This window comes from Apus apus, chromosome Z (genome assembly GCF_020740795.1).
Source record: "Apus apus isolate bApuApu2 chromosome Z, bApuApu2.pri.cur, whole genome shotgun sequence".
Lineage (NCBI taxonomy): Eukaryota > Metazoa > Chordata > Aves > Apodiformes > Apodidae > Apus > Apus apus.
Window position 1 is genome coordinate 27,379,101 of NC_067312.1, and position 17,114 is coordinate 27,396,214.

The window sequence follows — 17,114 nt, forward strand, 5'->3', positions numbered from 1 at the left end:
GTGCTGAATTTCCCTGTTGTACCCTTCCTTACTGTTTTATGATCAAGCACACAAAACATCTAGGAAGCTATGACTGGGAAAAAAGAAGTGAGGTCTATTACAATTTTTGGAATATGAATAGCTAAAAGAAACAGTTTACACTTTCTTTTTCAGGCATATGGAAGAAGTGTCTCTACATTAAGACAGAAGAAGTTGGAAAATACACAGTAGGAAGCCTAAAAAGAACTACGGAAACAGCGTATCTCCCAATGTCAGTAAACAGTAGATAATCAATGCAAATACTAAATCATTTACATAATTACATTAATAAGCAGGTCCCAATAGCCATAGTATCTGTTTTTGTTTTGGACTCTCCTTCCTTTTTCTGAACTAGTTTCTTAACATCTCCTGCTCTCAGCCTCTTCAACACACATACTCACTCATTTTATTATTTATTTTGCCTCCCTCTCCTTCACTGCCTTTTCAATTTAACAATCAAGATTGACTCTTTCTATGATTTTTTAATTTAATTCAATTTCCTCAAAGACCAGGTTTCAGGAAAGCAGTGTCCTGCCCACACTAATATGCTGCAGAATTCTGCATCCCAAAATTCTCATGCATCACCTGCCCATACTCCTGAGCTTACCCTTTTCCTCCAAATGCTCCTGCTCTCAGGTGGTGCCAGGAAGTCCCCCTTAATTCTAATCTCAGTTAGAGATCCTGCCATTTTTATCCAGTTCCCTGTGGATTATGGCTGCAAATCTCCTATTAGAATCCTAGTTTCTTACAGGAAAAAATTTCCTCACAGCAAAGCTCCAAGGTGCCTTTTTACTACACAGATCAACAGGCTTTCATGGAATGAAGAAACCGATCCCTACTCAGAGTGCAAGCTCACTTTGTCTCACTGATGCTGGGACAACATCCATTTCATCTCCCAGGCCTAGCAGCTGAAAAAATAGGATTATATTGCAGATAGTGACAGTTCTTTTGAAAAGTGTGACAAGGTGATAAAAAAAGGCAGAAGCAAGACAGAATTCTCCTAAAGTTTCTAGTGTTCCCCCTCCCCCTTGCTCTCTAGCTTGAAACCCTGGCATATGGCACCCTCAGTCGGGTACTACTTATAAGACTTTATACGGCTTCACAAAAGTTTTTCAATAGTCAAAGCACATAATCTTGCAATAACTAAAAAAAAAAAAGCAACAACAGAACATCCTGAAGAATACAGAGAAAACATTTTCTACTATTAGATTTTTTACCTGAGGAGGATGAGGATGCCAAGGAAGCTGAAGAAGAAGATTCAAGAGAACTGTTGAAGAGTGGATCCCATGCCAGGAGGTCACTGTTCCCCTTTCTATATTAAGAGTCAGAATTGGAATATAAACAAAAGACACATATATTCATAAAAATCAAACTACAACTTCAGTAGTAGTTTGATAATATAAAAATATGATACATAAATATGATACATTAATCTTGTTAGTCTTTGCATCAAAAAAAAAAAAGTACTTACAAATTGGAGGTCAAGGAACTGATTTACACATGAGGCTATCTGAACTGACACTTTGATACAAGTTCATGTGTGGATATACTTAATAATGTCAGTTGAACGGTTTTCATTTAAGGAGGGATACATCATCTTCAAATCCATTTTTTTCAGTATATCCATATATAAGCATTGTATACAGACCTGTCCAACTCTGGAGCTTGTACTCCTAAATCCTTTACCATGACACACTGTAGGATAGAAACTAAACCTGTCTTATTTAAAACCTGAGATTTTAATAAAACCCAGTATTTTGTAATCATGTAATATAAATAACAGCTGAGGCAGATCACAATGAGGCAAACACATTACAAGGGGAAAACAAATTAATGGAAATCTCCATTGTTGCATAATCACCCCTTAATTCTTATGATGCAATAGATGCCCAGTTTAAAATAGCAGGTGGTATTTGCAATGAGTTTCTGGGTATTAGATCAAAATAAGTCCAAATTACCACAAACTGAATTTGACAGAATTCTAAATTTTAACTTACTCATTAGTTGGAGCAGAAAGCTTTGATTTTGCTAGCTCTTCACCTAAGCAAAAGACACAGTATTATCACCAGAGCTGTGGCTGTCTAAAATAAAAATTTCAGCTTAATTATAAAAAGACAGAAAACATTAACTTCTTGTTGTAGTTCAAGAATAATTGACAATTACTAACATGGAAAAGAGAAGACGCAGTATTTCTAGTAATACACATTCAGATACTCCTGAAACACCTTCTAACAGGAGAGGACTACACAGAGCAATGCATTTTGGGAGGAAGTGTCATTCACTTGAAATATCTTCCTTAATTTGCACTATTTACATCAATATTATTCCTCAGCAAATCTGACTCAGTTCCCACTGAAACAAAACCCCTACCAAACAGAGGCTAATGCTGTGTCCTCTATCTCCATGGCCACGTTTTATGTGTTTGACTCTAAAACTGGTAAAAAATGCTTTGTTGGTTTGTGGATCCTATTAAACTTGAGTGGGTGGAAGGGCTTTAAGAAGTTCCACAGGAGTCTTTTACATAGGATTCCCCCATCGGCTCTTGAATGTTTTCCTCATCACTGTCAGAGACAGCTTCATTTACTTTCCCAGAACAGGGAACAGCCAAGTATATAGGAAAAAAATAAGGTATCTAAAACTAACAAGATAAATATATTTTTCTATTTAAAATAAAAATACTCAAGAAATTTATTTCTTCAACAATTAAAAAAAATTTAAAATATTCCATGTTAGAAAACTAACATAAATAGACAAAAAGTTAAAGATTCACACTTACTGGATGAATTTCGATTCATTTGTGCCTGAAATGGGGAAAAAAGGTTAGGAATAAATTCTTTTACTATCTGTCAAATAAAATGCTTAATAGTCCCAGAGTTCTTATTTCCACTCAATTTTCTATGAGATACTTTGCTTTCAGTGCTAGACAAAACATTCTGAGCTTGCAGAAGACCAGAACGTGAACAAGGACAGAGCAACCAGTGCCCACCTGCCACATCAGTAAGAAAAGGGAGGAACAAACACTGTAGAGCTGACAAAGGGAGCTTTATTACTAAATCCCTTTACAGACTGGGGCAGTAAAATTAAACTGCTTATGTATCACATGGTATATATGGAAATAAACATTCCTGAGGTTTTCCCAATAACTCCTCTCACATACTACACTTACTTGGTTTTAATCTAAACATGGGAATTAAAAGCCATTCTGTACTTACAGGACTGTGTCTCTGCTTTCAAAACATGAAGGGGGGGGGGGGAAGAGAAAAATAATAATTATAATTTTAATATGTTATGTGCAATGTTTTCCTTAAAATCAAAGTAATTCTTACTCTGGTCTAATATTGTACTAGTGAACTTTAATACTATTTATTTGTAATATCACCTCATGGCATAAAGGATAATTTTATGGATTGCAGAATACATTAGTAAAGCTACACTGTAAATGTTACATGTATCCACATTATACGATCTATTTTAAAGGTTTGTGTTATTATTCAATACTAATTAGTAAAATGTGTTAAAAACCATGCTCCACTAACTCCAAACTGTATTAAAATGTTTTGTGGTGGCAACAGCAGAAAGACAAGGACTGAGCACTCCCAAGACTCAAAGGAAAGTTAAAATCTGAGAAGAGAGAATTAATTAATGTTACAGTGCAATGAAGTGTACTGAAGATGACCCTAGTACACAAGAGAAAAAGAATCATTGAACTTGAATCTAGAATAAATTCTGAACAACAAAATATATGTTTACACAGAAGATTCTTTACTGCTTTTCTCTTACTACACATTAAAAATACAAGGAACAAAATAACTTACAGATATTGCTGGAGAAAGAGTGATGTTTCCTATAGATACTTTTAGTTCATCCAAGGAAGGCATGGTATATTGAGAGCTATTATTTGGCTGGACAGGTTTTATTTCTACGTGGAACCTCCTGGGTTCATCATCTTCAGAGTCAGAATCACTGGATGAATAGAAATGGTTCTCTTTGGTATGTTTTTGTCAGTTAAGGTGGAAATTAATCTGCATAACTGATGTTATAATTATACTCTACAAAATGCTCATATTAAGTGAATGCCATAGATAAACAATGCTGCCTGACCTCTTTGTGCACTTACACAGACACTTCAAATATATTCACTGTCCAAAATTCACAGCACAGAGTTAAAATTTAGTTTTTATATTCCATTAACCTTCATAACAGTATTTTGTTGTCAAAAGCACAATGTAACTGGATATTGTCTATCTGGACCTCCCAGAAGCATATGACACGGTTCCCCATAGAACTCTCATAAAAAACTGGCTGCTTATGGCCTGGATGAGCACATGATCTGTTGGATCAAGCACTGGTTGGACAGTTGGGCCCAAAGAGGGGTGGTCAATGGGGTCAAATCCAGCTGGGGTCAGTCACAAGTTGTGTTCCTCAGGGCTCAGTGTTGAGACTGTTTCTGTTTAACATCCTTACTGATGATCTTGATAAGGAGTATATTATCAGTAAGTCTGCAGATGACACCAAGCTAGGCAGGAGTGTTGATCTGCATGAGGACAGGGAGGCTCTACAGAGAGACTTGGATAGATTTGATCATTGGGCTAATGTTAATGGTCTGGGCTTCAACAAGGCCAAGTCCCAGGTCCTGCATTTGGGCCACAACAACCCCAGGCAAGGCTACAGGCTTGGGGAAGTGTGGCTGGACAGTGTCTGGCAGAAAAGTACCTGGGGGTTCTCATTGACAAGCCTCTGAATATGAGGCAGCAGTGTGCCCAGGTGGCCAAGAAAGCCAATGGCATCCTGGCTTGTCTTAGAAATAGTGTGACCAGCAGAAGTAGAGAGGTGATTGTGCCACTGTACTCAGCACTGGTGAGGCCTCACCTGGAGTATTGTGTCCAGTTTTGGGCACCTCAATTCAAGAGAGATATCGAGGTGCTGGAGCGAGTACAGAGGAGGGCAACAAAGCTGGTGAAGGGCCTAGAGAATCAATCTTATGAAGAATGCTGGAAGGAGCCGGGAATGGTTAGTTTGAGGAAGAGGAGGCTGAGGGGAGACCTCATTTGTCTCTACAACTACGTGAGAGGTTGGTGCTGGTCTCTTCTCACAGGTAATTAGCGACAGCACATGAGGGAATGGTTTCAAGCTGCAACAGGGGAGGTTTAGATGGGACATTAGGAAAAATTTCTTCACAGAGAAAGTGCTTAATCACTGGAACAGGCTGCCCAGTGAGGTGGTTGAGTCACCATCCCTGGATGTGTTTAACAGATAACGCAAACTGCTTTTACCGGTACAGGAATCTTCAGTGGGGGCAAAGCTGATGAAGACAGAGAAGCTATGGTGATGGACTGGCCCACTTTAAGGTGCTGTTAACTGCTTAAAAGTTTTCAAAATTTAAGGTAATTGCATAATGTAAGATTACCTTTTATCTGCATTACCAAGACAATTCAGTTAATACATTTCCAAAAATGAGGCAATATCTTGCCAAGGTATTAAGCTTGCTTAGATCTACAGCTCTTAAATAGAGCTTCCTTGTGTTTCCAATGGGAGGAAAGAAAAGGACAATTTTTTTTTCCTTCAAAGGAAGAACAAAGAAAACTCAAGAGCCTGCATAAAAAATGGCTCATAACAAAAATCTATTATGTATATCAAAGCTATTATAAAGACAAGAAAAGCTAGAAGCATCAATTAGAAATAGCATGTGGTATAATGACTTAATTAACAGAAATTCTATTTCTAGATAGCTGGAGCATCCAGTCTTTTCAAGGGTGTTAAGAAAAAGTGGGAGGGTGCATATATAGAACAGATATCCACTCCGTATGCTTAAAAAGTTTACAAACTTTACTTTATGAACTTTCTCAAAGCTTTTCAAGTAGAAAGACCTGCATGGTGACCTTAGAGCTTTTGTTCAGATTTTTTTTGGTGTTGTTTTATTTTGGTTTTTTTTATTGTCAGACAAAAAAACAACCTCTTCAAGTTCCCAAGACATTTGATCTAATAATTAACATTTGAACACACACAAAATCAAAGATAGACAAAATTTTGTACATTTTGCAAAAGCTATGAACATAAGAATACAAGGTAGCAACGTAAGCATGAATGTCACTCATCTACCCTTGCTTAACACTTTAATCAGTATTTATTCTCTCCAAACAATCAAAATAACATCAAGTAACTTGTCAAAATAATAGTAAAAAGGATATCCTGTGTTGTTTCTGGTTTAATGCTGAATCCTTCATCATCTACATCAGGAATGTTCTAAAAAAAACCAACCCAACAATTATTATTAACAATTATTATTAACTATTGACAAATAGCTAAAACCCATGCTTTTAAATAATGCCATTGGCAAATTAAAATTTGATCGTGACAGCTCATGAAAGTAATATTTTTCACCATCAATTAGTACAGTTATATCAAGTTATGCTCTGTGGTTCAGAAGTAACATGACAAGATACTTAAGGAACAGAATGCAACAAAACAAGCTCCAGATTTCCTTTGAAAACTGGCAAGTTTTAATGCATTTGCTTTTACTGGTCCTCTACCAAAAAGATTAGAAACCAACAGAAACATTTCAGCTTTACTATTTAGTGTTCAATAAGTCTACAATCCTCTTGGCCCCAGGTGTTTTCCCAATTTCTACTAATTCTCTTAGCTAAATGGCTCTGAATTCTCTTAGCTACTGAAGGCTCTGATGGTACAGCAGCAAAACCTTTAGTAAGAGCTAGTCAATATTCTAATAGGTGAGTAAAGCATTCCAGGTTGCATCAGTTACAGCTTCCTCTCCCCTGCAAAAAGGCAGCAAGCCTCACTGTTGCTTTAGCAAAGAATATCCACAATAATTAAAAGACATGAATGAAACCTGCTACAAGTGCTCAAAATCAGGTTCCAGAGTTTTTCTTTACACATCTCCAGCAACATTCTAGATTTCCAAAGTTAATAAGCATCTGGGAACTTCAGACTCGTTCAGATTTTAAGTTCTTGCAGGTAATGAAATATAAATTGAAGGCAATTATGTTAAAATAATTTTGAATGCTTAGCTAAGCACTTAGCTTCACGAAAAAGCTTTGGGGCAGAGAGAAACAAGTCTTTAATAATATAAACTTAATTTTAAAGACGTGCAAAACCCCACACTCACGTGTATTATATATAAAGGGATACACTTAGATACACAGATACTTTACCCACTCAGAACAGAAAAGCCCACTCCTGGCTCCATATGCATAATTATTCTATGTGAACTGCTCAAATGCCTCCGTAAGTTTTTAATAAAAAACTGGCCACTCAAATATCTTAAAAATGTAGTGTTTTCACCAGTTATGAATTACTTATAAAAACTGTAAGATTAATATAAAAGAGCAATTTTGTCTGGTGTACCAGTCAGTTTATTTTACCAGAAAGTAGGCTCTGGGAGGTAGTTTGACTAATAGAGATATATAATTAAAAGCCAAAATATACCTTGCTGTTATAAGTCATGAGATATAACAAAATGACTTACACTGGAGACATCAAGTGGACTAGCAAGCAAACACTTGACTTCACCTAACATTTGAAGCCAAATTTAAAGAGATATTCACTTTGATTAGCTTTTGAATTACAGAGGAAGATACACATAAAAATGTAGTTGTCCCACTATTTTTTATACAGATATCACAAATGGGATGTTTGATATTTTACTAAGAAAGACCATCCTCTGTACAGATCTCTAATATCAGAAATTTAATTTTTAATTAAATGCAATGGATTTAAACAAAGATAATGCTTTCTGCTAAAAAGAACAAGAAATACAGTCTCGTATAGGAGATGTAATACTGTATCCAATTAAATAGCACATCAAACTAAGGCCAAAAATAATCTTTAAGCTCAAACCTTAAAATAGATACAAATGCAACTTCTTGAAACACTTGTAAGATGTAGATTTCACTGCTATTTGACGGCTAAACAAACCAAACCGAAACAAAAAACAAACAAACATAACAGAAAAGGAAAAGAACTGAACAAAAAAAAAGTAATAAGAGTAGGATCACACGGTCCAGTACCTTAGCTCTACTTGCTCAAATCAGAGTTCTTAGCTACGCTTGACCTCAGGCTGACCTTGTTTATATACCAAAAAACACTAATGAAACTTGACATCAAAGTAAACAGAACAAAACCATACAGCTAGAGGGTAGGTACATTTTCCTACAATACTCCAACTTTTGAATTCTGAAATTATTTTAGTTGTCATACTAAGCAATTTTCAATAGATCAGGATCAGGCATATCTGAGATTAATTGAAAACCAACCAAAACCTTTAAATATACAATATTTAATTCTTCTTCCAGCTGGGCCACATATGTAAAAGATATTATTGTTGGGCACACACAGGATGCAAAATACAGCTGGAAAATCTGCCTATTTTGATAAAAAATTGTGAAATAACTTTGCAAAAGTTATTTCAATTGCATTATTTTTTAACTTAATGAATAAAGTCCAGGATAAAGCAAATCCTTAGAAATACTGAAGTTCCTAACTTATTAAATATTTCTTAATATTTTCATGATAATTATTTCCGATCTTGAAAAAGGTATTTGAATCACCTATTAATCAGCAATGGCACTTTACCATGTAGCCTGTATTCATAAGTTCAGACAAAAAAAGTCAAAGTTAATATTCACATAACAGAGATGGATGCTTTCCAGCTTAAGTTCTGAACTGAAATATTCCTTGTTTCTTTTTTAGCAGTCATACACTACTGCTTTTCTGTAGCACTGTGCAGAAAACTTAATTTGTACTTCTACTTTTTTCCTATTTCTAAAACTTAAATATGTGTAATTTAAGACATCTGACTCTACACAATGTGTACAAGGTCAGAAATAATCCACTTTATATTTCTAGCTTTGTCAATGATTCAGATTAATCTTGTATCAATTTGTGATCATTCTTAAAATACCTTTTGCTTTCATTAATGAGATGTTTCATTTATATTTTTGTGTAAACCAACAAAAGTAAAGTCAAAGATACAATCACTGTTCCATTGTATTGACAAATTGTGTCACATACAAGCAAAATAGTACCACAAAATCTTATTTGCAAGTTAAGTAATTATTGTTTTCAGTATTTTCAATGGTTGAACAGGTGAATGGTTCTGGTTTCTGAAATATCAGAATTTCATTTACTAGTTTTGCAAGACTGGAAGAGGACACAGCATTTGGAAAGAGATACATATTCACAAATCTGATGTTAATAAAGGCATTTATATTTACTTGACTAATTCGTACTCCCTTTTTCACACTCCTGCAGTTACAGATCTGTATCTAACAGTGCATCTTTAAAGTATCAGCACACAATACAGACAGGACTTAGTTTGCCTACCATGGTGATCATAGATAAAAACTACAATATTAATGTATGCATGTGTCACTTTGGACTTTAAACACAGAGACGGACGATCTTTGCAAACTTTGTGTTTCTGTAAGAAGTTACAAATATGACAGGGATGAAGGTCACGAACACATTATTTGTAGTTTTTGCGGTAAAAAAAAGCTCAATATGGATGTGAATTGAACTCTGGAAGTAAAGGGAAAGGCAGACTTCCTTAGAAGAAGGTTTCACATTCTCAGAGGTAATTAAGCAATTAAATGTATAGCTATAAAGACCACAGAGGTGAGATTGCCCTGTGTTTGCAGATGTAATACAACGTATTAATAATTAAGGTATTATATATTTTTAAATATACATGAAAAAATAGGACTTATAACTCGGCCTTTGCATTAGTATCTTTTACTAATCTTCTGGGGTGAATAATTTTTTTCCAGAAATAAAGCATAAGGACATAATAAATAACAAAATAAAACTGCCTATACAAAAAGTATAAGGACTAAACATTCTACTGCCAAAACTTATTTTTTGAGTTTTAGTGAATACTAAAACTCTCAGTTTCCTTGCTCTGTCCTGTCATCCAAAAGCAATGGAAAGAAGCCACACCATTACCATGTCACTAGTTCCTCTGGGCCACATACAAAGGACAAGAAAGGAACACGTGGAACATATTGCAATCTAGCTGCTTCATTTGGCCCTTCCTCAGCAACATTAGTGCTGTTACAGTGGGTAAGAAGGAAAGAACCTTCTGTACATTTCAGCTTGATTTCCGTCTGTTCTCTCTTCTCCTGGGATACCTACAGTAGTTACGAGAGCTCCTTACAAAGTTTTTGTCAGCATATACTTCAGGATAGAGTGCAGCTGAATGGCTGTTTCTTTTTCTGCCTGATGAACTTTATACCATTTTACTGAACTGGACTGATTTCCTGTAATTTAGATGAGAACTGAAAGGAACTCAAAGCAGGTGAAGCTCATAATAGCCTGGGACAAAAGAGAAAAAGTCTCACCACTTTTCACATACTTGAGTTGTAAATTTGACTCAGGTGTTTCCTTAGGTTAAGGCTAATTTATTACATACAGCAGCTTCCTCTCCTTAGTGTGCCTATTAACTCAAAATATATGGATCAAGACAGTAGCCAGTCAGTTTCTTCCATTGCCAGAGATGCAGAAAGAAATAAAAACAGATATTTAAAGTGCTCCTGTCTTGTTCTGTGACTACTAAGCCTTGTACCTGCATCAATGGCATATATTGAAAATATGCCAGAACTAAACATTTCAAAAATACAAATAAAAACATTTGAATTTAACTAAATACAAGGTAACGCTTGTGTGCCAGTGGAGTCTGATCATTTCAAATGCATGCACTCTCCAGCAATAAAAATTATGTATAATACTACACAACCGTAATTATGCTACACTCATATGTAAGAGGTTAGAAGTTTTTGATGCCTCGATATATTTGTTTACCTTCTGGTTTCCTGTGAAAAGAAGTTTCAGCATTATGTTCTCCGCATCTGTGGTTCTTCATTACTTTTGAACTTACTCAACAATTTCAAATGGATTTGACAGATAGAACAGAGGACTCAAAGATAATTACATTACTACAGTCTTCATGAAAATAGGCAGTCAAGTAGAAGAAAGAGATCTGCAAGTATCCCAGTGAAGGGAAGAGCTGCAATTCTAATTCAGATTCTACTGGACACAAGTTGAACCTTGTAAGAGCTTTCCCAAAATAAAGTTTTCTACTAGAGCTTTTATCTTCCTACAAACCATCCCTTGAGACATGGCAAACCCATGGGAAACAATACAATTAGTTCTGCCTTCGGAAAAACTTTGTAGGCAACAAACACATACAGAGTCGGATTTCAGTTATTATCCCCTTCTAGAGTACACATAGTTAACTCTCTACTTTTCTTAACTACCAAGGCTTAGCTTAATGGAAGCTACATGTGTGGATTGACACATAACAGAAATTTTTAATCTCACAACATAATCTCATACATACTGTAATCTGTATTTAAGCACAGACTGCTTATTTAAGTGGTCAATCTTTTAAAAAAATACCAGCTCTCAGCTCACAGATGCCTTCCTACTCATGAGCACACAAAAACCTCTTCTGATAAGAATTCTGACAGGAATTAACAATTCATTCAAATGCATCACATTTCCCTGTATATATAACCTGACAGCTACAAAAAGGATGCGCATAAGTGGATGGCTTGCCACAGATAAATTTAAGAACTTCCATTTTGGTACCAAAACCATGTTTAGGACCATCTGACTTTTTTGTTTTCTGGAAACAGAGAATACAAGTTTCAACTCACTGTATGATACACTTTGCAGTAGTGAGAAGGCCCTAATCGTGCTGAATACACAATGTGTATTAGAAGATTCACAATATCATGTAGAACTGGTAGACAAAGTTTTGAAGTCAGTTCTTCCCAGATCCTTAACTTTTAAAATCTCAATATATATAACTCAGGGCTTACAGTTATAAATAATTCTAGAGTTGTTATCTCTTATATTCCTTTCACACAACTAAAGTTCTTGACAAATAAACAAAAGCCACCTTTAAAAAAAGATCATATTAATAATATAAAAGCCAGACAGAGATTTTCTTTGAGTGACCAAAGCAATAATCGAGACACCTCAACCTTAAATAAGAAGAATTTTCTCAGGGCTAGTCCTCTGTATTTTCTAGCAATGAAACAAAAATGATACTTGATTTTAATTTATTATTATTTTTTTCCACTAAAACTTTTCCAAGATCATTTTATTGAAACGTGTTATTTATTGCGAAGTTTCATACAAAACAAATCCCCACAGAGATAACACTATAACTATTTAGATCAAAATTGAAAAATTAATCAGAGATGAAATTTTAAAGTAAAAGGCAAGCAAAATTAAAAACATTTGAAATGGGACCTTCCAGAAGAGGATACCAACCTTAAAATGCAAAAGCACTCTGGAGTGCTTGTTTGTAACGGGTGAAATTAATCTTCTCTATGGTAAGCTGCATAATTTTTTATGACAATGACAGTAATGGCTCTGCCATTGAAGCATTCTACCATTTAGAATAAGTGTTGCTTGTAAAAAGCAAAAAAAAATGACAGATCAAATTTTAAATTCCCAGTGCAGTCATGAAATTTAAATTGGGCTTTAAAAAAAAAAAAAAAAAAAGAGAGAGAGAAAATGCAACAATAGTATCAGTTTTGTTGTTACACACTGAAAGTTAGAGGTCTTTTTTTTAACCAAGTATAAATTATATGTAGAAAGAACAATTATCTTAGATGATCATATGGCATGCTTCATGCAGCCATAGAGAATGTCTGGCAATTTACTGTTCCGTTCTTTTAACTATTTTAAAAAATGATAGAGACCAAAATAAGCAACGAAGACAATAAACACTGCAAGTCAAACCCAGTTGTGGTTCACTCCAGTGACTCAACCTGAATTGTCAAAAGATATTATTTCTATCAAAAGCCTGATTATAGGGATAATTCTAAAGTTACTTTAATTGTGCACAAGGAAAGAAATTTGCTCTAAATCAAGACGACTTTGCACAAGATAAAGTAACTGTCTCAATTATGCTCACAAGGCTGTTCTTACACATCCAGTTTTATTATGTGGCAAAACTTAGTTTTCCTTATTTAGAAGAATGGTTCTAACACATTTTTAAACCAAGTTTTTCAAAGGCAGATTTAACACTAGGTATTAAAACTTCCAATTATTAAATGCAAAGAAGAAAATCCACAAAATAGGTGACCTTGGAAACAAAAATTGTTTAATATAATTGGCATCTAAATAAATAAATGGAAAAACAAATAGGTCTACAGAAACACACTTACATTATTTTATAAATTAATCCCTGCTAAGCTACAGGGAGCTGCAATCTCTGTTACATATAATTGAAGACAACATACATGTTGAAATAAAGTGAAAAGGCTCAATTAAGGAAATTAAAAAAACAAAACAAAACATACTGGTTTAATTTGCACTGTCACTTAATTGAACTTAATACATAAAATTGTAAGATGTATCACAGATCAAACTGACAGCAAGGAGAAATGGGCCATTATTGCAGTGTGCATAGAGATACTGCATTTAAAGCTGTATTTTAAGAAGTATATCCCTACAGTCTATTGCCACTGATAAAACAGAACTCCACTATTATAAGGATTTCTCAAAGGACACAGTAGTAAGTAGAGGAATATGATGCTGCAAAGGTCAGTCCACAATAAATAGAATCTTTTTCTTACTTAAAATATATTAGACAAGCAATTTGAACTATTAACATGAAAGATAAAGAAGCAAATACTTGCTGTAAACCCACCTTGTTTAAACTGTTAGGAAATATACACGTATTATTGGCACGTATTTGCATATACTGCTAAAAAATTATGTACTGAGCAAAATTAACACTTCAATTATGTTATCAAAATACTAAATCCTGCATCAGATAAATAATGCATTGCAGGGACTGTATGTGGAGTTCTTTACAATATTAGTATACACATTTATTTTGGAAATAAGTCTACTTACAACTGAGTCTGCATCTGGACATTCCCTATTAGAAAAAAATAAAGAAAATATACAATTATAACATGCACAAATTATTTTATTTGTACAGTTCTGGTACATCTTTTAATGTTTTCAAGTAATTTGAAACATTGCATTTGGCTTTTTACCTCTCACACGCTGTTAAAATTTTCTCTGTAAACAACCCATATTAAACTAAACAAGATATAAAAAAAAGCTGGAAGTTTATGCTTGAAACACCACAAAAGAAAAATTAGAAGAAATGCAGAAAAAGCAAACCCTCATCATAGTGAGAGGGGAAAAAACCAATCAGGAATACCATGCTGTATTCTGGATGAATAAACTTGATTATGCACAATAAGTAGAAGTCACCAACCCTAATGAAACAGTCCACATGCAACTGGCAAAACATTTTGGACAATGACCAATTCCCAAAGAAATTAAGACTATCCTTAGATGAATTCCCTCTTCTGGAATTTCATTCTTAGTTTGTGTTTCTCAAGCACAGTTACAGTCAAGCACTAGAAAATGTTGGAAAAAAAATAAGAGTACCCTCCTAACAAGCACTATTTTGAAGGAAAAAAAAGAAAAAAAAGAAGAAAAAGTCATCATCAGCAAGGCAGTGATTGCAAGCACATTCTTCACAATTGTTAAATTTTTTCACGATAACTTTGATTTAAGTGGTAGTATTAAAAAATATGAATGACACTGACTCTGTCTGATGTCTGAAAACAGCAGAAGCAATTACATTCACAGAATGTGGGAATGCTTGAGCAGTATAAAAGTCCTCTCTAATTTTTTATTTTATATAATAAAAATGAACATCCTAAACATGGACATAGAAAAAGAGAGGGAAAACAAAATAAAATTTATTGCAGTCTGAATCTTCTTTGAAGGGTTAAAAAGGTTAAATATAAAAACTATGGTGTCTTTAAAAAACAGGTACAAAAACGTGCTAACTTGAAAGCATTAATATGAAATTCAGTACAGCCCGTTAAGGAACTGACAGTGAGATTATGGATTCAGTCTCCTCTGAAAGGCCTCACACAAAGTAAAACATATGTGACCAAGTTTCTATTTGACTTACATCTTACCTCCCTCTGCTGGCTAAACTGAATTAATAGCAATAGAAAGAGATTTTTTAAAAGCTATTTTACAGTGAAAAGAGACAAAGTATTAGACTTCTCTCAAAAGATACAACAAAAAGATTTTCTGATGTGTTTTTTAAAAGTGCCTATACTCAAACGAGACAGCTTAAAGCCCACAACAATTAAGAAATGTGAAAGATGTGAGGCAAGCTACAATGAAAGCAATTCAGCCCATAATGAAGATTCTTAAAATCAGTGAGCTAGAAGATCTCAGAAAGTAATGGCAGATCTAGTATCATTCAGAAGAGCACCACCAGCACCTCCCAGATCTGTTAGCAAGATACAAAGAAAAATTCAATAGTTTGCGAGTACTCGTGAAGTAGAAAAGGAGGACATCAAGTTTTAGACAAGTGTGCTTTTCCATTGCTAGATGCACGATCTTTCTTTTAAGATTAAAGATCTAGGTCATGCTTCTAGTGTAAGGTAACATTTCAGCAAATGGGGATTCTGTAAGGCAACTTAAGGATTGTAAATAAACACTAAAACACAGTGCAAAACACTGGTTAGAAAAGCAAGTTAAACCCTTGATTAACCTGTACAGCAATATGTAATAGAATACACTGTGTATGGTGTTTCCGCTGTAAAACCATTACTAGACACAACATTCAGTTTAGGTGTCAACATTTAAAAACTGTATTGATAAACTGAAAAGCCTACAAACCTTGAGAGCTTTTCTAGATGTGGAAAGCCCACCCTACACAAACTAAACAAGCTTAGAGCACACTTTAACCAGAGTAAGAAAGGACTTGACCTCTACGTGCACAGAAATTTCTGAAGATACAGAGTTTTATGAAATACAGCCTGTAAGAGGATCATCAGCTAAAGATGAAATCAGACAAAATTTAGACTAGCAATAACATTTTTCACAGTGATCATAACAAATAGAATATTATACTAAACACGTAATGAATCCTGTTACTTATTTTTGCTGTTCTAGTTAATGTAGAAGCTATGGATTAATCCAAGAATCTCTGTAAAACTCTATGGCATGTGTTACATAGGAGGCTAAAATCATGCCATCATACCTCTTTCTGATCTCAGAATCTATTCTTTTTTGTATTGCTTGTAAATAAAGAAATGAACAAAACAATACAAATCCAATTTCAGTCCAACTTGTTGGAAGCAAGGCAAATTATTTTCCCATCTCAGAATACCTAAGCTGATTTAATGAATTTTTTTAATTATTATTTTATTTTATTTTTTTTCTAGGAAGAGACACTGTTATTATTATTCAACATTAAATAAAACATCTTTAGTAAAAAGCAGCTTTTAGAAAAGTATTCAGATACTACAATGGGTAAACATACAAAGGTAGAAAGTCTTTCACATAGTACAGGAGCCAGTTTTCAGCCCTCAATGCTTGAGAAAATTTTATTTCTGTAACAGGTCAAAAGAATACTTTGAGTCATACACCTGGAAAGAGTTAATTTGGAGCTTCCAGGCGTTTACTAGCTCCAGAAAAGGACTATTAAGAGCCCTAAATCTTTGCTGGGGCCAGATTACATTTCATCATCTGCCAAAGAATGGATGGAAGGAGATGTTTGCTTTGCAACAAACCTTATAATATACATGAGATTAGTCTAATTATAAATCATGTGGTGGCAAAAGAATTACTTTGTTGGACAAGAAAAGCTGACAGCTACAGAATTCAATCCTACAACAGCATTCAATAGTATAAAAATCACTACTTTGCAGTTAAGAAAATGCAAGACAAAAGGTAAATGTTTGCACACAGTTTTTTCTACTGTTTGATACAGTTTTGCATCATAAAAAAAAAAAAAGTGTAGTAAATAACTTTAAGGAGAGGATGTTTAATCAATTGCTTCTATTGAGAAAACAGATCTAGAAATCAGGAAAAAAATACAATGAAATTTAGAGATCTTAACTACGAATGGGTAGACTGCAACCAATCCATGTAAGAACTTTTACTCAAACTCACTCCTGGAAAACAGAGCACATGCAATGAATAAGGCAAAGGATATATAGCTGGGACATCAGTCATGAGTTAGAATGGTGGTCTTTCAAAACATAGCGTGTACACGATATGCTGACACAATTTGATAC

General features: G+C 34.4%; 1 protein-coding gene across 3 annotated transcripts in view; it reads right to left on the minus strand.

Moving 5' to 3' along the window:
- FCHO2 (FCH and mu domain containing endocytic adaptor 2) overlaps positions 1-17,114 on the minus strand; it is an 88,916-nt gene that overhangs the window by 25,637 nt on the left and 46,165 nt on the right. The window contains exons 11-17 of one of the 3 annotated variants that reach the window (XM_051642294.1): positions 13,906-13,930; positions 6,204-6,261; positions 3,834-4,009; positions 3,231-3,242; positions 2,795-2,819; positions 2,016-2,058; positions 1,236-1,330 (exon numbers count right to left, since the gene is read on the minus strand). In XM_051642294.1, the coding sequence (XP_051498254.1) occupies positions 1,236-1,330; positions 2,016-2,058; positions 2,795-2,819; positions 3,231-3,242; positions 3,834-4,009; positions 6,204-6,261; positions 13,906-13,930 (434 nt within the window). Of the gene's footprint in view, positions 1-1,235; positions 1,331-2,015; positions 2,059-2,794; positions 2,820-3,230; positions 3,246-3,833; positions 4,010-6,203; positions 6,262-13,905; positions 13,931-17,114 lie in introns of all 3 variants that reach the window. The other 2 variants (XM_051642293.1, XM_051642292.1) reach the window with 2 other exon arrangements.